At 47.0% G+C, this 21,565-nt stretch overlaps 1 protein-coding gene across 4 annotated transcripts in view; it reads right to left on the minus strand.

Moving 5' to 3' along the window:
* Positions 1-236: 236 nt before the first annotated feature.
* The window catches only part of hecw2b (HECT, C2 and WW domain containing E3 ubiquitin protein ligase 2b), a 35,004-nt gene continuing 13,675 nt past the window's right edge, over positions 237-21,565 (minus strand). For 2 of the 4 annotated variants that reach the window (XM_010891103.5, XM_029116477.2), the window contains exons 3-31: positions 18,407-18,514; positions 17,537-17,631; positions 15,941-16,016; positions 15,544-15,713; positions 14,874-15,016; positions 14,508-14,605; positions 12,751-12,972; positions 11,816-12,444; positions 11,335-11,638; positions 10,722-10,823; positions 10,344-10,494; positions 10,151-10,260; positions 9,888-10,012; positions 9,325-9,510; positions 9,061-9,216; positions 8,871-8,982; positions 8,692-8,788; positions 8,194-8,277; positions 7,897-8,006; positions 6,790-6,910; positions 6,484-6,597; positions 6,026-6,178; positions 5,780-5,878; positions 5,542-5,671; positions 5,315-5,461; positions 4,557-4,671; positions 4,159-4,244; positions 3,202-3,314; positions 237-2,964 (exon numbers count right to left, since the gene is read on the minus strand). In XM_010891103.5, the coding sequence (XP_010889405.2) occupies positions 2,853-2,964; positions 3,202-3,314; positions 4,159-4,244; positions 4,557-4,671; positions 5,315-5,461; positions 5,542-5,671; positions 5,780-5,878; positions 6,026-6,178; positions 6,484-6,597; positions 6,790-6,910; positions 7,897-8,006; positions 8,194-8,277; positions 8,692-8,788; positions 8,871-8,982; positions 9,061-9,216; positions 9,325-9,510; positions 9,888-10,012; positions 10,151-10,260; positions 10,344-10,494; positions 10,722-10,823; positions 11,335-11,638; positions 11,816-12,444; positions 12,751-12,972; positions 14,508-14,605; positions 14,874-15,016; positions 15,544-15,713; positions 15,941-16,016; positions 17,537-17,631; positions 18,407-18,514 (4,268 nt within the window). In that variant the 3' untranslated portion in view covers positions 237-2,852. Of the gene's footprint in view, positions 2,965-3,201; positions 3,315-4,158; positions 4,245-4,556; positions 4,672-5,314; positions 5,462-5,541; positions 5,672-5,779; positions 5,879-6,025; positions 6,179-6,483; positions 6,598-6,789; positions 6,911-7,896; positions 8,007-8,193; positions 8,278-8,691; positions 8,789-8,870; positions 8,983-9,060; positions 9,217-9,324; positions 9,511-9,887; positions 10,013-10,150; positions 10,261-10,343; positions 10,495-10,721; positions 10,824-11,334; positions 11,639-11,815; positions 12,445-12,750; positions 12,973-13,836; positions 13,864-14,111; positions 14,213-14,507; positions 14,606-14,873; positions 15,017-15,543; positions 15,714-15,940; positions 16,017-17,536; positions 17,632-18,406; positions 18,515-21,565 lie in introns of those variants that run through there. The other 2 variants (XM_010891104.5, XM_013139955.3) reach the window with 2 other exon arrangements.

The following is a 21,565-nucleotide window of genomic DNA, read 5'->3' on the forward strand; positions in this document are numbered from 1 at the left end:
CACCCGTAGACATAAAGCGCCACTTAAGGCTCATCTAAATGTTACCTAAATTATTCAGTTATGTGCTGAATTAAGTCTTACTTTTTGCAAATAATTTTCTCATTCACTACATCAATAGCTTTAAGAACACTAAACTATAAAAAATGAAATTACAGAATGTGCCTTAGAAACGATAATACCAATAACCCCAGAACAAAAGACAAAGTCAAGACATTTCTTGAAGTCATTTTTTAGTTTTTTTTTTTTAATACAATCATGATAGTGACTTGGGGAAAAAAGCTTTGCATAGAGTGGAGCTCTGACAAAGACACAGCCTTGAACCCAACCCCCCCATCCCATCACAGGGCCAGGGAGACAGCCACCCAACCGGAGAGGAACAGATGGAACATTCCAGTACAAAAAGGTAAGAACAACTGAAACATGGATGCAACTTTCAAATTGGTCACAAAGGTGCCAGGTGGTAGTATGCACAATATGTAGTAGTCAAAGTGTTCCTGTGAGTAAAAAAGTAGTGGGCTGAATCAGTTGCTCGGTAATGTTGTTATTGTGATGACAATAAAGGCTGAGAGACAGAGACTTAGATGGATAGCCTCAAAAGACCAAATTAAAGCCTCAAAACATTTGGTATAGTCAGTGCAAATACATAGCCACAGCTAAAACATTCAGTTGCAGAGAGGGAGACAGAATGACCAGAAGATATACTGTCAGCAAGTAAAAACTTTCTTTTTCCTTGCATGCCATCCCCGTTCTTGTACATTATTACCACAATGCCACTGTCAGTGTGCACACACCTACCATAAAGCATAATATATCTGCCCCCTGTCTCACTGACCGCAGGGCCCAGAATGATGTCAGAAAACACTGGAAGTTATTACGTTTCCGTCCCTTACTTTCCTTCTGTTGGCTACATTATACACAGACAGGGGCTGTGACCGCTGGGAGGCGATTGGGTGGGGCTCCGTGTCTTATTTGTTGCAACGGATGCACTACTCATATATTCCGTCACGCGGCCTGGCAGCAATTTCTTCACGTCTCAGGAATAATGTTAATAGGGTTTGCAGGTGGGACAAATATGAGGAGATGCTCAGCCTGCAACATGACTGGAATAAAGGCGACCTGGAATGGGACCTGAGATCAGGACGTGTTTCTATCAGAGGGCAAACAAACGCAGAATATGACAGAAATAGTGAGCACAAAGAAACATGACGCATGTATATGTGTGTTTGTTTCTATGAGCCTTCGTACGATTGTTCATAATTCTTTAACTTCTTTGCACAGTAGATATGAGTATAAAATTATCTTTTTTTTTTTAGTCAAAACAGGCAGTGTATTTGCATGTCCCTGTGGGAACCTATAATTGTGTATGACTACTGAAAAACATGTGGTCATGGTTCCCTATGTAGCTATCATTCCTTCAACTCATCTCACCATCAAACAAAGATCAGTGAAATACATGTAGTACGGTTGTGTGTGTGTGTGTGTGTGTGTCTTGACATGCATGCTGTTCATCACTAGGTTGATTACTTTCACTGTCAGGGTCATGGGAAAAATAACATCTACCATTGTGTCACAATCCTTGTCTTGATAGAACTGTCCGGTGTATGATGTCCCATCACTGTCACAACCCACAGGGGCAGATTATAACAACATATTAAATAAGGTGGTAATAATTATAAATGTACACCAAGTTCAAAAGTAGAAGATAAATAATCACAGTTAAGTACGTTAAAACAAGAGCAACAAACAAATGTATTAGAGAAAGTTTGGTGAACTTTTAAGTCTGGCAGTGTGGTTCAGTGATAAAGCAACAAAGACAATCTCATACTAACAATGACAATAACTAAAACACTGAAAGTGAGAGTAAAAGTTTTTTACATGATGGGAAAGCCAACTCATTCTAATGTCTTCTTTTAACAAACCAAAGGTGAGTTTGGTTATTCCTGCTGTTAATAGCTTGCCCTGAAATTTAAGAATGAGGCAGCCATTTTAGAGTATTCACAAACTGAGTCATTAAGAGAACTAGAAAAACGACACATCCAAGCGCATCATCATGATATCAGTGAGTACATTCAAAACCATATCACCATTTGTGGCTTTTACAAAATTCACATCGCAGATAAACAAAAAACTTTACAGATATCCAGTTTTAGATTTATCTTACTGAAAACCATCACATCATGAGAAGGTTACTTCCGTGTTCTGTTCTAGAATTTTAGAACATGCCTGACAGAGTGTTTTACAAGGTCCCGGGCCACAAAGATGGAACTTGATTAGTTCATTTCCTCCCTGACAGGACAAGAGGTGTGGCCAAAGCACAATATTTTTCTTAACACTCTGGTCTTTCACCCCTCTCCAAAAAAAAAACAGACCTCATATGCAACTTCCTGTCTGTTTCTGGTCCCAGCTTGTACCCCGCCCTCTGCCTCTGAGAAGCAAAGCTCTTTAAAAGCTGCATGGTTCATTTCCGCTCCAGGAAAAGCCAGATAACCAGCATCATTCAAAATCCAAGTCTTAATCATTGTGATTGATTGGGGTTTTAAGTTACGAGACAATGGTCCATTGGTCCAATGAAGTATCAAGTGCGTTTAGGGCGTGCGCCGTCTAATTTGGGTAGGCAATGCACAACCCTAACAATCATCAGTCTGGTCCAGGTCTGTTCAACGGTTTGATGGTGTATTACGGGTCAGAACCAGAATAGTCAGTCAGTCACCCGTCTAAATCCTCTTGAGGTTCATCTACTGCTTTGGTTCTATAGTTCAGAGCAGGGTCAAAGGTCGTAGTGGGTGGAGGGGAAGGGTAGGAGAAACCATGGGTTTAAAGATGAAAAGTTAAAGGTGAGAAGTCAAGGGTCATCATTCAAGGCCAAAAGTGCTGGTCTCCTCAACGGCAGTGAGCATCTTCTCGTACAGCATGGAGAAGGAAGGATATGGAGGGAGATCCAGCCGGTTGAAACAAGTATGAGCCCTGGGAAGGAGATCGCACACACAGTACACACACACAGTACACGCACACACACAGTACACGCACACACACAGTACACACACACACACACAGTACACACACATATTATATAGTAAATTACAACAACAGTTCACTTTAGTTTCTATGATCCATTTTCAAGCATTATGCTCAAATTGCTATTAAGATATACTACGCATTAGCTGGACTAGCTTAACAAGTGAAGTGAAATCAACAGTTTACCTGGGTAGAGAGGAAACTTTGCCCCATTTCTCCACACAGAACCTGCGGGGGCCGTTGCTGCCACGGAGAGAGGCAAAACCTTCGTAGGGAATACTGGATGTCCCTGTCACAAACTAACAGAGCACAAGGAACGAGACTGCTTTCATTCACTGCCTGTCTGTGTAATGGGCTTTGAGTACCTTATTTGGTAGAAAGGCCCAATAGAATTATTGATATTATGTGTGTGTGTGAGTGGATGTGTGTATGTGAGTGAGTGGATGTGTGGATGTGAGTGAGTGGATGTGTATATGTGAGTGAATGTGTGTGTGTGTGAGAGTGGATGTGTGTATGTGAGTGAATGTGTGTGTGTGTGTGTGAGAGTGGATGTGTGTATGTGAGTGAATGTGTGTGTGTGTGTGAGAGTAGATGTGTGTATGTGAGTGAATGTGTGTGTGTGTGTGTGTGTGTGTGTGTGTGTGAGAGTAGATGTGTGTATGTGAGTGAATGTGTGTGTGTTTGTGTGTGAGTGGATGTGTGTATGTGAGTGAGTGGATGTGCGAGGGTATTATCAGATGTACTAGTACAGTAACCCATGATACATCATGACTAGTGAGGACCCTACATTATTTTATGTATTTTTTAGTCTTGGGGCTCAGGTTAGGGTTACTGGTTGCTGTTCAGGAGGTAGGGTTAAGTTTAGATTTGGGGGTTTTGGGTTAGGTCATGGTTTTTAATGGAGATACATTTTGGTCCCTAAAAAACCTTCACAAGTATATTAAGTGTGTGTGATCAAGGTTTATGGGTACATGTGGTGATGTGATATCCCCTCAGAAGTAGAGTAACCGGAAAAAGTGGTCCACACAAGATTTATAAAATATAAAACAGTTAGGATTAGGCATTAGGGATTTGTTTAGTTTAGGCATACAAGGTCCATACAAGGATTGAACAACAAATGTGTGTGTGTGTGTGTGTGTGTACCTGCAGCAGCCTGAGTCTCTGCTCATTGTTGAATCTTTCTACAGCTGCCCAGAACCAACGGATCACTATGTGGTTGTCATGGTAACCTGCGGGAGGCAGGAAGACAGACAGACAGACACACAGTGAGAAGTCATTCACCCACTAGCCTCGTATTTCTCCCAAGTCGGCCAAGCCACTCTAGCACCTCCTCCAGGAGCTCTCACTCATCGTAAAATACATGTACTAGCAGAAAGTATTCCCCGTCTCCCCCAGCGCACCTCCTTTCCCCTGCTCTCCGCCAGTCTCCCTCTGGTCATCCCTGGTCTAACCTGTCTGTGTCCCACTGTCTGCCCTTATCTTCCCATGGCATCTCCACCCGTCCCTCACACCATTTCCTGTGTCACCTCGGACCCACATACCTCCTCTGTATTCTGTGTGGGTCCTCCAGTCCGCCAGGTCTATCTCAGCAGTGCCGGCGATCACCAACTCCAGCTCCCTGGCATCAAACACGGACACCAGCCTGGCATCCACCACCTGCGTGGCGTGTGTGTGATGACGTGTGATGACATGCGATGTGTGTTATGACGTGTGATGTGTGTTATGACATTTGTGATGATGTGTGTGATGTATGTGATGACATGTGATTATGTGTGATGATGACGTGTGATGTGTGTTATGACATGTGTGATGTGTGTTATGACATGTGTGTGATGACATGTGTGATGTGTGTTATGACGTGTGTGATGACGTGTGATGTGTGTTATAAAATGTGTGTGATGACATGTGTGATGTGTGTTATGACATGTGTGATGTGTGTGATGACATTGTATTGCTGAGTTACTCTGGGTTACAAATATATCATTACGGGATGCTTTTCTGGACAAAGATTAAGTCTGGACACTGAACTTCTCCACTGGGCTTGATTTTTTTAGTCCAGTACTAGGGTTAATCCGTGTCTGCAAAACCGGCCCTACATGTTTTAATCCCTTTAACCTAGAATGGTGTCTAAGATGCTGGCTTTGGTACACATATACAGCTTCAATATACAGCTTCACATTCAGGCTATAGCTATTTTAGACCACTCGCCTGTTTCCCTCCATCATTAAAAAAACTTAAATGGCCCACAATATATTGCGCATATATATCTGTATAAATGAATTCCCTGTTTTGAATGTACCTCGTAGAAGCCGCGGACCAGACTTTCTGTTTGTTGTACCACTCCCCTCTCGATACGCCACTTCACCATGCGCTCTATGTACTCCTTCTTGTTCTTCTCTGACACAGGGATGTTGGCCCCACCCACCTTCAGCTCCCTCTCTGTGATCTACACAAAATACAGTGCAGTTGATAGCATATCCTCATCAACACACACACACAGACAGACGCACACAGACGCAAACACACCTGTCCGAAGACTTCCTCGTTGACGGTGAAGGTGAGGTCCAACATGTCTTCTATGTCGTTGTCTTTCATCCACTGAAGACTCTGGTGGAACTCTTCATCGAGATACTCCAAGTCACTCAGCTCACACAGGCTGCAGAACAGAAGACAGCGGAATACAGTCAATAGAGTAGAATAGAAAAAGATAGAGGTGCTCTAGGCAGGAGGTCTGGTAACTCCACTCTGAGGGTTGGACACATACATGCGTAGCAGGCCCTTGTAAAACGGTCTGGTGAAGAAGGCGTCCAACAGGTATTGGTGGATCAGAGCCAGGCCAAGGATTCTCCCACTGAAGCGGAACCTGTGTAGAGAAAGAGAAGTTATTCTCATGAAGGGAACCATTATATACACTGGTCGTCTGTGGATCTCCAATGACCGTAACGCCCAGTAGCTCTCAGCCCATCACGGGTCCGGCCCCAGAACCCCACGGCAGCCCTTCGTCACTCACCACTCATGGTGGTTGTCTACGAAGGCGGACATAGGGCTGATCTGCACGGTGTACGTGTCATTGGCCGAGTACTCAAACAGGCCGTAGTAGGGGTTGAACAGCTCTCTCGACACCAGGAAGAAGAACTCTCTGGACGGGCCGCTGTAGTCCAGCCTGAAACGGATCAACCGGTCAATACTTCCAGAAACCGGCGCGTCCTGGTGGTGACGCGACGATCCCTGGACGCCTGGCATGTTTTGGTGCAAATCGTGTCAGAACAACCACGCTCTTATTTTACCATGGTTCACCAAGAACACTTAATTCACAAATGAGGGCAACTTTACCATTGCTCTATTATATAATGTGATGTCATTCTACTCCGATTCTATTCTGTTATTTTATTCTATTAAGATTGGGCCATTCTATTATTTCATTACAGTCTTATTTGTTTGTACTAGAATCCCGTGGGACTGACTCACCCCTCCTCTCCCACAAAGCTGACGTACAGCTTGCTCCTCTGCAGGTCCTTACGGGAGTAGCACATCACCTGGTTAAAGGCGTCCTCCAGGAGGTGATCCCTGCGGATGATCAGCCTGGGGGTGGGGAGGGGGGGAGGCAGAGAGACACACAGAGTGGGACTGGTAAGGGCAGGAGGGCACAGAGGTCATGCAAGTGAACCACAGGACCAGAATGACACTCCCCATCGGTGGCCAAAATGTGACAGTCTATATACATGCGGCCGTGTGTTATGTTGATAGCGGAGACCCCAGCACAGCAGCACATACTTCAGCTTCCCTGGGCCCTGGCCATAGCCCTTGGTCTCCAGCTTGCGGTAGAAGTTACGCAGTTTGGCCTCGAAGTCTCGCTTGTAGGGGGCCGGAGCGCGGGCGTTAGCTCGCTGCGTTCCTGGGGAAACGGGCATATCATGTCAGAGAGGAGAGTGCTTTCCCTACAAACAAAGAGGGAGATTCGACCAAATGAGATCAATTCTTCACCAGCTCGCTTTCTTTCACAGACTTGGTTGTGATGGACATTGGATGTCCTTCATGGGAAAGCCTGGTGGATTGTGGGCAATTTCAGCTTGATGAGGGCAAACTTAATTTGTCATACACTAACATTGGAATAAACCAGGCATGCACCTTGGGAATTTAATGAGTAAAGTAGACTTCTAATGTTATCCTAAACAATCGGATATTCAGCCAGAGAGGGAGAGACAGCTACAAAATGCAAAATGAAGTGAGAAAGACATTGAAAGTTTGTTCAAGAGAAGAAAATAATGACATTGAGAGTAACATCAACACTGACGGTGACAGAGTGAGACCGAGACAGATTGGTGAGAGAGAGACAGAGTGGTGAGACCGAGACAGAATGGTGAGACCGAGACAGATTGGTGAGACCGAGACAGATTGGTGAGACCGAGACAGATTGGTGAGAGAGAGACAGAGTGGTGAGAGAGAGAGACAGAATGGTGAGAGAGAGAGACAGAATGGTGAGAGAGAGAGACAGAATGGTGAGAGAGAGAGACAGAATGGTGAGAGAGACAGAATGGTGAGAGAGAGACAGAATGGTGAGAGAGACAGAATGGTGAGAGAGAGACAGAGTGGTGACAGAGAGACAGAGTGGTGACAGAGAGACAGAGTGGTGAGAGAGATACAAAGTGGTGAGAGAGATACAAAGTGGTGAGAGAGATACAGAGTGGTGAGAGAGATACAGAGTGGTGAGAGAGACAGACAGAATGGTGAGAGAGAGACAGAATGGTGAGAGAGAGACAGAATGGTGAGAGAGAGACAGAATGGTGAGAGAGAGACAGAATGGTGAGAGAGAGACAGAGTGGTGAGAGTGATGAGATAGATACAGAGTGGAGAGCGAGAGGTCTGGTTTATCCGGCTCACCTGGTGAGTTCTGAGGGGAGGGCACGGGAGAACTCCGTGGTGATTGGCAGTAGCCGGGGTGCAGTAAGGCATGGGGAGGGACATATGACATCACTTCTTCCTCAAAAAGGCTGCCAGAGAGAAGTAAACAAACAGACAGATGATGTCACTTAGCTGCAGAGACGAGTGAGTCAAACCTACACGTGTTGGGTCAGGTAGCTAACACAAGTCTTCTGGTGTCGAACCCAAAGCCCTGTAGTGTGCTTTTTGTTTCTGAGAGGCATGCGTGAGGCAGGAGGAGGCATGTCATTAGCTAACCTGAGCAGGATGACCAGCTCAGCATCTCCTGACAGTCGGGCCAATCCAGAGGCTCCTTCATTACGGATCAGCTGCACCTTCTCCCTGAGAACAAGACGGGTCCTTTGAACATTTAGCTGATTGCCAACGTGCTCAATTAACAATATTATCTCCTGACCGGAGAACAAACGGTGCGACAGAGGGCACAAGGTTTGGAGAAGAGAAGACAAGGGCTGGCAGGTTGACCGGTGGTTGTCAAACCTCTCCTCCGAGACCGAAAACATTCTCAATGATCTGACCTAATTGATTTAGTCAAAGGCATGAAAAATAATTAGAATCAGCTGTCCTCTGCAGTACAACAAATGGGCTATCTGGGGGGGGGGGGTCCATTAATAGAGGTTTCACAACTGCTGGGCTACTGAAGGAAAAGTAAAATAACTTGTTTTATGAAATACATTTGATCGATGGATTGATTGAGTGACTGCTAAAGATGGGGGTGTTAGGAGAAGGGTTTCCGACCTGAGCGAGTGGTTTCTGATGAACTCCGCCTGCCTTTCCTGCAGGATCTCAAAGATGTTGGGTTGGCGTAGAAACGCCACTATCTTGTCGTTGTAAGCTGAAGAGAGAAAGAGCCGAGGCCAAAATGAGCCGCTGGTGGGTTCGTGTGTACCTGCGTGCGTGTTTGTGTGTCCACTCACCCACTGGTACCGGGTCATGGTACTGGCTCCGGTTTGCCACCGAGCTGAAGGTGCTGGAGGGGCGTGGCAGAACGGGGGGGCCTGAGGAGGAGTGGCGAGGGTCTTCACCCACCTAGAGAGCAGAGGGGTCACAGGTGAACGTGTCGGTCTGTGTGTGTGTGTGTGCGTGCGTTCTGGGCCTGTGCCGCACCATATGCCGCGGGCTGACCTCCCCGGCGCTGTGGCTCCGCTGCCGGGTCAGGTGTTGCCGGTGGGCCAGGAGACTGCTGGGACGGACGCTGCTCTGCAGAGGGAGGCGCGGGTCGATGAACGTAGTCGCTCGGCAGTTGTGATCCACAAAGAAAGGCTGCGGAGAGACACAGAATGTGAGGAGAATTCAGGGCTGAGCGGCAGGAAAGAGGGAGCTACGCAGGGACGAAGCGACGGACGGGTGGGAGAGAGGAGAGGTGCCTGCCTTGCCAGTCTGGTCGTGCTTCATCTCCCAGCCCCTGGGTAGATCCAGCTGTTTGTTGGAGAACATGTTGAGGAAGGTCACCAGGTCCCGGTTGTGCTGGTAGCGTTCGTAGTGGTGCGTGTCACGACGCACCTTGCTGATCATGTGCTTCAGGCAGGTGTTGCTCGTAAACATGCGGTAGGCACTCTGGGAAACAGAGAGAGTAGCATCCAATGAGGAGGGGAGAAGAGGAGGAAATAGAAGAGGAAGGTGTATAATGTAATTACTACTTATTTAGTTTAATGATTATATATTATATCATATATAGTATCATTATTATATAGTATGTATATGTTATTTTTGATATCCAGTAGTCTATATAGTACAATCATAGGTAATAGTAGAAGACAAATCTAGCACTGAATGGATGGACGAATGTTAGAAGGATGAATAAATGGATGCTTGATTAAATGCATAAATCTACAAATGAATGTAAGTAGAAATGAATGGAAATATGGATGGTTTTATAGGACGACGGATAAATGTATTGATGTATGAATTGACGGACGACTTGATGAACTCACAGGGTTGGAATGCAACACGGTGAAGAAGTCTGGGCTGGTCAGGAACTTGGCGCTTGGAGACTGGAGGAGCAGACTGAGGCGAGAACGCGAGCTAGCTTGAGCCACCACGCCGTCACGACGATATTCTGGAACACACACACACGCGCACACACCCAAGTTAATAATCAAATTCATTCCACGTGTTTTGACCAGGTCTTCCGTTTCATTAGCAACCAACCTGAACACGCAGAGTATTCTCGAGGGGTTCGTGGACTAGCGGTTACCTGGGACAGCATGTTGCGTGACGTCCGTCTCATCCTGGGGCACGTCGGCAGGGGCGTTGGGCTCCTCTGCCCCTCTCTCATTGGTCATTGTCCTGCGGATGCTCTGATACCTGTGGGGACGACAGAAGCGTTAGCGTCGGCGCACGCGTGGTTCTGTCCGTGCGTCTGCCCACGTCTTCCTTATGCTGGTGACCTGCGGTTCAGCTGCTCCATCTGCTGTATGCTGTTGGACCTCTGGAGGACCTGCGGGGCCGGCGGGGCGGTGGGTCTCTGCCAGGTGGTGGTCCGGTTCACGTGGTCCACGTAGAAGATGCGACCGTGACTGTCAATGCGGGCCTCCCAGTCTGGAACACACACAGCAGTGTTGAACGCCCACACAAACTAAAATACATCGCATACATATAGACACAAGTGCTGACAGACAGAGACACGAGCGCAGCCGACAAACCAACAGATTCACCATGAGTCCGACCCCCGTTTTGATGCTATCGCTAAGTCAATCGATTCTGTCAGGGATCACTCTCGGTTTCACAACCGCAGCGACGTGGTTTGTTTGACACGCGCTACTCACTCGGTGGAAGTGGCTCATCGATTCTCTGGTAGCGGCCGATGTCGTTACGGACGGAAGGCAGCGAGCGGACAGACGGGTGACCGTTGACTTGATCTGTGGGGCCTATGCACGACGAGGAGAAAGAAAAACCTTAAAATCACACGGTGGCCCTACACGCTAAACACACACACACACACACACAAACCCAACCAAAGTTAATTACTGCTTCTTTTTTTTTTACATTCCATAATGTGTCCCTCCTGATACATCACATCACCCCTAGCCAAAAATGTCACGCAGGGTTGAGAAGATGAACACACAACCCTCAGTGGACCATGGAAAATAATTATCTCTCTAAAGCCTTATTACAAACCCACTGCAGTTTAAGTATGTAAGTTCATTAAGGACCTGAAAAACAGACATCTCTTCGCTTGGGCTTGCAGAGATAAAGACTGGCCCGTGAACTACCGTACGTCCAACTTAATTGAGTGTTTTTCAGATTGCAGGAGGGCAGTACCGAAATAATTAACAACAAAACCCTGAGCGTCACAAAAAAAAAGATCCTCATTATGATGAAGAGGAGGTATTCCGTGCCTCCTCTTAGTCAACCCTAAAGAAACACGGTCAGTCTCACCTTCCTCCCCACCCCCTTCAGAGTCACCCTGACCGGCCTCAGGAGGCTGCGCCCCCTCCTCCAAAGCCACGCCCCCAGATGCCTGCATACTCTGCCTCCTCTGCCAGATCTCCCTGTCCTCTTCCTCCGCGTTGGATGGGCCAGCAGTCCTCGCTCCTGTGACATCAGAGCCAGAGTCCCCGCCTCCCTGATCAACGCCATTCCTGGTTGGTGTGACAGCTGCGATGGCACTTCCTCCCTCACTGGATAACTCCGCCGCCTCCTCCTCTGCTTTAGGCGCAACTTGGTCTTCCTTCTCTCCATTCTGAAAATGCAGTAAAGCATTATTCCTTGCTAATATAATGTAATAACTATAAACATGATAAAAGTGTTGTTGTAGGCAGCATTCATCCCTAAAACACAAAAAGTTAACTCCATCTAAAGCAGAAATGTACAGTAAAAAAAGCTTTCTGGTAAGGTTTGGTCTGTTTCCATCACTCACCTGGGCAGTGAATGTCTTCAGAACAGCAGGCAGTGAGTTTCTATGGGGCCCCTGAAGTGCTGTGCCCCCTGGGCTTTTTGGCAGCTGGCTGCCCTCTGTAACCACCTCCTCTGCCACCTCCTGCACAGCCACACCAGACTCAGGGATTGGAGATAGCGAGTCACCAGCTCTGGAACCAGACACGACAAACGACCCAGACTTGGCCTCAGCCCCAGGTCCGGTTCTGACCAGAGCCACAGATCCTGCCGCGGCCCTAGCGCCTGTTTCAGGCCCAGCTTGGTCTCCCTGCTCCCCGTCCCCGTCTCCTCTCTTCACCCCTGGCCCCTCTTTCCCCTGGCCCTGCTCAGGCGACGCCGCTCGCTTGCCAGTTCCTTGCACTCCATTTTCAAGCGGCAGCATAGGCTTCCTGTCAGACGGAAGGTGGTCTCTTGGTTGCCCTGCCTCCTCGTCCTCATCAGAGTCTATATGCAACATGGCGCTGAGCCGTGTGTCTGTGGGAAAGCTGGACCTCAGCTTTGGCGAAGCTGCGCCAAGGGGACGCTCTCCAGGGCCTTTTGGGGCCTCAATGGCATCCAGGTAGTCGTTGAGGGACACCTGTCTTTGGGTGTGGGTCCCTGGGACAGCCAGACCTAGTTAGGCAAGCTTACATTAGATATACTGGTATTGTCTTCTGTTCACAGCAATGTACCACAGAAAGTGCACCCCATTTACAAACCCCAACAAAAAGGGAGGTATAGGCCCTCGAACTGAGCATTGAAGCAGAGCATTGAAACAGCTGAACAGGTGAACGGAGCATTCAAACAGTACGACAGTTGGACGGAGCATTCAAACAGTTAGACTACTCTTTGGATAAAACTACCTGTTAAATGACATTGATTATCTTATAAACTTTACAGACAGACTCATGACAGCAACCCAGCTTTGGGGACCTCTACCTTGGGCGTCTTGCTCCCCCTCCAGCCACTCTGTGTCCCTCCATATGTCCACCTCCCTCTCCACATGACCCTCTACGTTGTGCAGGGAGGTGTCGGACCCAGTAGGGGAGGGGCCTCGGGCCCTGGAGGAGGGCTGGGGCATGTCCTCGTCATCAGAGGGACTCCCAGGGTCCCCGTTCACTGACGAGCCCAGGATGGAACCCATGGCATCAGGAGAACCCTCTGTTAGAGAGGAGTGAGTGAGAAGAGGAGGGAGGAGTTAGTACAGAAGAGAATCAGACCAGGAGAGAAGGAGGTGAAGGTCATCATGATGGAATGCTCCTAAAGGCGTCCTCTCAAGCGATGCCCGCATTTTCCATTTCTCTGTTTCCATCCCTTTAATGGTGAAACCAAATTTTAATAAATAAAATACCTCTTTGGTGAAAAAATAAGACACAGGTTGCAGAGCCCAGTGATAACACCCCTGGATTAGACACATTCACCGATCAGCCATAACATTATGACCATTGACAGGTGAAGTGATCATGGCACCTGTCAGTGGGTGGGATATATTAAGCAGCAAGTGAACATTCTGTCCTCGAAGTTGATGTGTTAGAAGCAGGAAAAATGCGCAAGCGTAAGGACCTGAGTGACTTTGACAAGGGCCAAATTATGATGGCTAGACGACTGGGTCAGAGCATCTCCAAAACTACAGCCCTTGTGGGGTGTTCCCGGTCTACAGTGGTCAGTACCTATCAAAAGTGGTCCAAGGAAGGAAAAGCGGTAAACTGGCGACAGGACCATGGGCGGCCAAGGCTCATTGATGCATGTGGGGAGTGAAGGCTGGCCCGTGTGGTCAGATCCAACAGACCGGCTACTATGGCTCAAATTGCAGAAAAAGTTAATGCTGGTACTTTTAGAAAGGTGTCAGAACACACAGTGCATCGCAGTTTGTTGCTTATGGGGCTGCGTAGCCACAGACCAGTCAGGGTGCCCATGCTGACCCCTGAGCATCAGAACTGGACCACAGAGCAATGGAAGAAGGTGGCCTGGTCAGATGAATTATTTTACATCACGTGGATGGCCGGGTGCATGTACATCGCTTACCTGGAGAACACATGGCACCAGGATGCACTATGGGAAGAAGACAAGCCGGCGAAGGCAGTGTGAGGCTTTGGGCAATGACCTTGGGTCCTGCCATCCATGTGGATGTTACTTTCATATAAACAGAATTCCCTGATGCTATTGGTCTTTCAGCAGGATAATGTGCCCTGCCACAAAGCAAAAATGGTTCAGGAATGGTTTGAGGAACCAAACAACGAGTTCAAGGTGTTCCCTAGATCTCAAACCAATCAAGCATCTGTGGGATGTGCTGGACAAACCTGTCCGATCCACGGAGACGCCACCTCGCAACTCACAGGACTTAAAGGATCTGCTGCTAACGTCTTGGTGCCAGATACCACAGCACTCCTTTAGAGGTCTAGTGGAGTCCATGCCTTGACGGGTCAGGGCTGTTTTGGCGGCAAAGGGGGGACCTACACAATATTAGGCAGGTGGTCATAATGTTATGGCTGATCGGCGAATAACCCCTCTTCACACTGGAGACCAGGGTTCAACTCCCTACTCCAAAACGTTCTGCTCTTGACTGATGGTTGTTTCTGAGATCTGTACTAAACCCAGTCAGCATGTCAGACATGTTATTCCAACATATACAATCAGACCAACACAACCCTCCATCTTACACATGTTAAAGTGGTTCAGCCCCCCGAACCGCTTACCGTCATGTCCAAAGGTCATGTCCACACGGAACTGCAGCTGGCCACTCACGTGGTCCGTAGGCAGACGACGGCATAGGCTATAACTCAGCGGCAGGTCGCTTTGGTCATGAGGTCAGAGGTCACACATTACAAAAAAACATTTAGCCACAGTTCTTCGTCAACATGAACCAATCAGCGCTGTTTAAATGGTTACATAAGTGGTTACAGTAATTACTATTTACTACATACTGTTGAAAGGTTGTGTGGGGGATGCTTGTGTGACTTGCTGCCCATTCGTGTAAAAAATAATTTTAAACAACAAAGATCTTAACAATAATTTGTGGATTCACATGAAGTATATAAAATGTGTGTGGGGGTGTCACTCACTCTGGGTTAGGCCTCTCCAGAAGCCGCTGAACTGGTATGGTCAGCTGACCCAGGAAACGCTTGATGATTGGTCGGCTTTTAGAAAACTTATCCTTCACCTCGATTTCCAAGACATCTGTCATCAGAGCCACAAACGTGTACTTCTAAAAGAGACAGAGAGAGAGTGAGAGATAAAGTGAAAAAGAGAGAAAGAACATGGAGAGACAGAGAAAGATACATCTAGGAGTGGCCCAACGAGGCTTCATTAGCGTTGTTTTAGCAGCAGGATATTATGCTGGCAGCACTCAGATTTTCTTCATCACAATAAAAGCCATCATTGAAATTGATAAGGCAATATAGTTAACAATCGAGTCTGTAAAAATGAAAAGAACAATATTGTAACGGACATTAAACATAAAATGTACAGACTAGACTTAACTATATTGCTTTATATATTTCAATTATGGTTTTTATTTTGAAAATAAAATCTGAGTTAGCGCTGCTAGCATAATATCCTGCTGCCAGAAAAATGGTAATGAAGACCTGTCTGGCCATCACTAGATACATCAGATGATGAATTTACAGTATAGAAGTTTTATCAGAAAGTTACACTGGACAACACAGAATGAGAGTGTGTGTGTGTGTGTGTTTGTGAGTACATGCGTGCAGGTAGGTGTGTGTGGGTATCAACCTCTCCGTGCCAGACAGGGTTGGTGGTGTTGGAGATGATGGCAGAGCGTCTCTCCTGTCCGTGGTGTGTAAAGGTGGGGAAGCCACTCCTCTTCCCAGGATGGATGGACATCTTCAGGTAGGGGTCCGGGTTGAAAAACATCCCCTTTTTAAGACCCAACGCATGGATATCTACACAGAGGGACATACCATTAATACTGTAAATACAGAGTAAATATACTTCATTACATTGTATCAACATCATATTACGAACACTTTTACAGTCAACAGTTAGCAGGTGTTCTAGAAGAGTGAATAAATAATCAAGTGCAGTAACACATTTCAGCCACAGGGTGGAAGTGCAGGTCACACCAGACCAGTGTTGGAAATTGTATCACCACTAAGCGGCAACAACTTGCCTGACAAAGTAAAGCTGACAAGTTTCCGACAGTTCTCTGTGGCTGACTGGCCCTCTGCTTGACCTTCCGCTCCAACCTGGAAAGGAAACAAGCCACAGTATACAGGAAGGTGAATGATACAGTACATAATGGTGAGAATAACACAGAATGGTAAGGTGATACAGAATGGTAAATTAATACAGGAGGGCCAGATTGATACAGGAGGGCCAGATTGATACATGATGGTAAGGTGATACAGAATGGTAAGAGTGATACAGGATGGTAAGGTGATACAGGAGGGCCAGATTGATACAGGATGGTAAGAGTGATATAGGAGGGCCAGATTGATACAGGATGGTAAGGTGACACTGGATGGTAAGGTGATACAGGACGGTAAGAGTGATATAGGAGGGCCAGATTGATACAGGATGGTAAGGTGACACTGGATGGTAAGGTGATACAGGACGGTAAGAGTGATATAGGAGGGCCAGATTGATACAGGATGGTAAGGTGACACTGGATGGTAAGGTGATACAGGAGGGCCAGATTGATACAGGATGGTAAGGTGATACAGGAGGGCCAGATTGATACAGAATGGTAAGAGTTGTACAGGAGGGCCAGATTGATACAGGATGGTAAGGTGATACAGGAGGGCCAGATAGATACAGGAGGGCCAGATTGATACAGGATGGTAAGGTGATACAGGAGGGCCAGATTGATACAGGGGGACCAGATTGATACAGGGGGACCAGATTGATACAGGAGGGCCAGATTGATACAGGAGGGCCAGATTGATACAGGATGGTGAGTGTGACTGTGTTGCGGACAAAAATAACTCTTATCCATGGTATATTTGCACTAGGCCATACACCTTTGCACCATATTGCTTAAATATACCAGGATTATTATACCTGTAAACCAGTATTATATAGCACCATCCATGCTTTAATACACTCTTAAACAGTGTATTAGTCCAAAATAATATGGAGACATATGCTGGCTGGGGGGATACAGTAAGGCTGGAGTGAGAGATATGGAGCTGGAGATATTTAGGGCAGATCAGGTGGACTGGGGCATCTGGTAATCAGTCTGATCCTGTCATAAAACCAAGATGGCCCCCCGCCAGACGTTCCTGTCCCATTGGAGGATTAACGCTCTGAATTTCACATCAAATTAATTTGGGCCAGCTGGTATTACTGACCTCAAGATGTGATAGGGAAGGAAGGAGGGGTGGAAAAGGGTCTGTGTGAGGGGGAGAGGGGGAGGGAGCGGGTGAAGCGAGAGAAACAGGAAATGCATAACTGCTGTATCCAGCTTATTCAAGCTGCCTTTCACTAGAGTGGCTGCAACTAGAATCATGGGCGTCTCTGCTTCTCTGAATGCCAGCACACATGAGTTTCTCTGTGGAGCAGCCAGCATATAAAAACACCTCTTTCTCTAAACAACATGCAGAGACAGACAAGCTGGCCACAGATTACACTACCTGGGATACATTTACCTAATACATTAACACCTTTTCACAGGAAGACTTGCACACATTCTACACAAACACATACACGCACACACACACACGCGCATACACACACACACACACACACACACACGCACGGTACTCACAGGGACACCAGGGTTCTTGACTGTGATGCAGGGGGTTGTGGCTCTCAGGGCTCCACTTACTCCATGGTAGTACTTAAAGCAGATCTTAGTCTCAGCTGATGGGAAACAAACATTGACGTGATCAGGTAAGTTGACTGGGAACACTTTCTAATTCTCCACTGACCTGGCGAGCAATTACAGTCGCCTGCCTTGCTCAGGGACCGAACCACAGATGTTGAACCTTGTCGGCACAGGAATTCCATCTAGAAACCTTTTTGTTTTAACTGTTTTCCCTTTTGGTCACGGGTCAAATGTTCTGACTACTAGACTGCAGCTCCTGAATATAAACCAGGCTGTGTATACACTAAACACTCAAGCATACTTACTAGCTTCTATATGACTGTGAGTAACAACAATAAAGAGACATTAGAAAAGTGTAACCCTTAAACTAACACTAATCCTTACACACACCTAACACACCACACTACTACACATCACATACTAACACAATCCACACTAACACACACCTACATACATCCCAGTACTACATCACACTACTCACTACTCACCTACATACATCCCAGTACTACATCAAACTACTCACTACTCACCTACATACATCCCAGTACTACACCACACTACTCACTACTCACCTACATACATCCCCTTACTACATCACACTACTCACTACTCACCTACATACATCCCAGTACCCCACCACTCTACTCACTACTCACCTACATACATCCCCTTACTACATCACACTACTCACTACTCACCTACGTACATCCCAGCACTACACCACTCTACTCACTACTCACCTACATACACCCCAGTACCACACCACACTACTCACCTACATACATCCCAGTACTACACCACACTACTCACGCTCCATTAAGTAAGGTCCAGGGTCCAGGCTCCAGATGATCTGTCCTCTCTGGGTTCCGTTTACCCCGCGGTTCTTGGAGTCCCACACATTAGCAGGACACGTCTCATCTGAAGGACAAACAGTAACATCACTGACACCTGGACTAACAGAACTGACACACACAGATATATCACTGACACCTGGAATAACAATACTGACACACGGTAAAATCACTGACACCTGGAGTAATAGTACTGACACACACGATAACATCACCGACACCTGGAATTACAGTACTGACACATGGTAACATCACTGACACCTGGACTATCAGTACTGACACACAAGGTAACATCAATGACACCTGGAAAAACAGTACTGACACTCACCAATGACAGCTGGACTAACTCTACTCTCACACACATTATCATCATGTACAGGACTGATGTAACACAATAAACTGACAGATAAACTGTCAGTTTATCTGTCAGTTTATTGACAGATAAACACAATAAACTGTTTTGTTTATTTTAAAATCGACTGCCCTTCAGCAGACAGAATCCCTGACGTTCAGCACTGATAGAACAGTTGGTAGGGCTGTTGTTCCTGAGAGGACTCTGTAGGTCACTTTAATATGCTTGCTATCTTTTTCGCTGGCAGTGGAGTAAGACGAAAAAAACATGTTGACGTAACTCAGTCAGTCAGTGTGTGACAGATGTGTGTGTGCGTGTGTGTGTATATCACTCAGACATTGTGACCATGATGTCTGTTTCCAGCTCACACCACATTACTACCCTCAGTAACCTCTGGAAAGGAGCCAGCCTGGGAGGTGACAGCAGGACAAGTCACACAAACCGCCTTGTATTTCTATCCTTGTGGGACACAATCCCCACTAAACTTAACCTCAGTTACCTAAAATTGATGCCTGAACTTAACCTAGCCGTAATGCCTAAATCTAACCTGCAATGCCTGAACCTAAAAGTAACCCCATTTCTAACATTACCCTCATGTTTTCATGATTTTCATGTTTTACTCTCCTTGTGAGGGCCTCTGTTCCTAATCCGGTCAAAGAAACGAAAACGCACAAACGCATGTACACTACCTCCAGCTTGGAGCCAAATGAATACAAATAACCCTTCTCAAAACCTGCCATGTTGCCATTCATTCATTCAAAACCCACATTATTACACCAACACACACAGACCTGGATCCAAAACATACCCACACACATACCTGGATCTAACACACACCCACATATACCTGGGTCAAACACACACCCACACACACACAGACCTGGATCCAAAACATACCCACACACATACCTGGATCTAACACACACCCACATATACCTGGGTCAAACACACACCCACACACACACAGACCTGGATCCAAAACATACCCACACACATACCTGGATCTAACACACCCACATATACCTGGGTCAAACACACACCCACACACACACAGACCTGGATCCAAAACATACCCACACACATACCTGGATCTAACACACACCCACATATACCTGGGTCAAACACACACCCACACACACACAGACCTGGATCCAAAACATACCCACACACATACCTGGATCTAACACACCCACATATACCTGGGTCAAACACACACCCACACACACACAGACCTGGATCCAAAACATACCCACACACATACCTGGATCTAACACACACCCACATATACCTGGATCAAACACACACCCACGCACACACAAACCTGGATTGAACACACACGCACACACACGCTTCAATGATTGTTGTTCTATCCTTTTGGAAACCCAGAAATCCTTATCCCATAGCCCTAAACATAACCCTAACCTAAATAACCTTACTGTTGTGCCTAAACTTAACCTAGACCTAACACCTAACCCAAAATGTAAGACTAATTGTAACAATATGCCTAACTGTATGTTTTACCCTAAACCCTGGAAATATTGTTATTTGTTGTGGGGACTGGCCAAAAAACCTTGGCCCTGCACGTATACACACACACACACTAACTCCTTAGTGGAAGCAGGAAAGAGAGAGTGGGTGTTGGAGGATGGAAGCTGCAACGGAGGCAGGAAAGACGTGGGTTTTCAGTAATGCATGTGGGTTGGCTCTAGGGCGGGGGTGGACAGTCCTGAACCTAGCCCAGAATGGTGCTTCTCTCTGGGGTCCATCTCAGGTCTTTCCTCCACACCGGTCAATACCCACACACAGAGCGTGGATGGATCATCTTTCACTGACCATCCGTCTATCAGTGTCTGCTATAGACTTCTAGAGTGTGAGAAAGAGTGTGTGTGTCACAATCAGAGCCCTTTGATTAGGAGCTAATGATAATAAGAAAACAATTCACAGAACTGATCCTGTCTGCAACCACTCTGGCCTATTGTACAGTCCGGAATGCAATACAAGCAGAGACCCTGTAAGTGCTGACACTCTTTCAGTTTTACCTATTACACATAAATTATGCAAACACACCGAGACACTTAGCTATTAACACTGTCTGAGCCTGTATTTATCACATACTGTTTCAAATTCCTCATCAAAACCACGGCAGACAGTTAAGGCTCCCTACCACATGCAAATCACACAAACAGACACACACACACACACACACACACACGCAAGACACACACACACGCAAGACACACACACACAAGCAGACAGCAGCATGGATAAGTAATTAAACTTGACTGTCAGGGCATAAAACCAAGACAGTGAAAGGCTTCACCTCAATCCCTCGCTTCCTATCTGGCCTCCCCCCTCCTCCAGCCTCCGCCCCCCTCCTCTCCCTCCTCCCTCCCTAACCAGTCTGGTGTGAGGCATTAAGGTGCCCATCATCATCACCGTCATTATTCCACGGACCTTGACCCAAACGCTCTTAGATTGTACAGGTCACCATCACAGGGCCTCTGCCACGCTACTCCCCAACAGCACTCACACGGCCTCAGACGCCCACACAGCCCGACAGCTCTCACACGGCCTCAGACGCCCACACAGCCCGACAGCACTCACACGGCCTCAGACGCCCACACAGCCCGACAGCTCTTACACGGCCTCAGACGCCCACACGCAGCCCGACAGCACTCACACAGCCTCAGATGTCCACACACAGCCCGACAGCACTCACACGCCCACACAGACGCCCACACACAGCCCGACAGCACTCACATGGCC

This window comes from Esox lucius, chromosome 22 (genome assembly GCF_011004845.1).
Source record: "Esox lucius isolate fEsoLuc1 chromosome 22, fEsoLuc1.pri, whole genome shotgun sequence".
In the NCBI taxonomy this organism is placed as follows: Eukaryota; Metazoa; Chordata; class Actinopteri; order Esociformes; family Esocidae; genus Esox; species Esox lucius.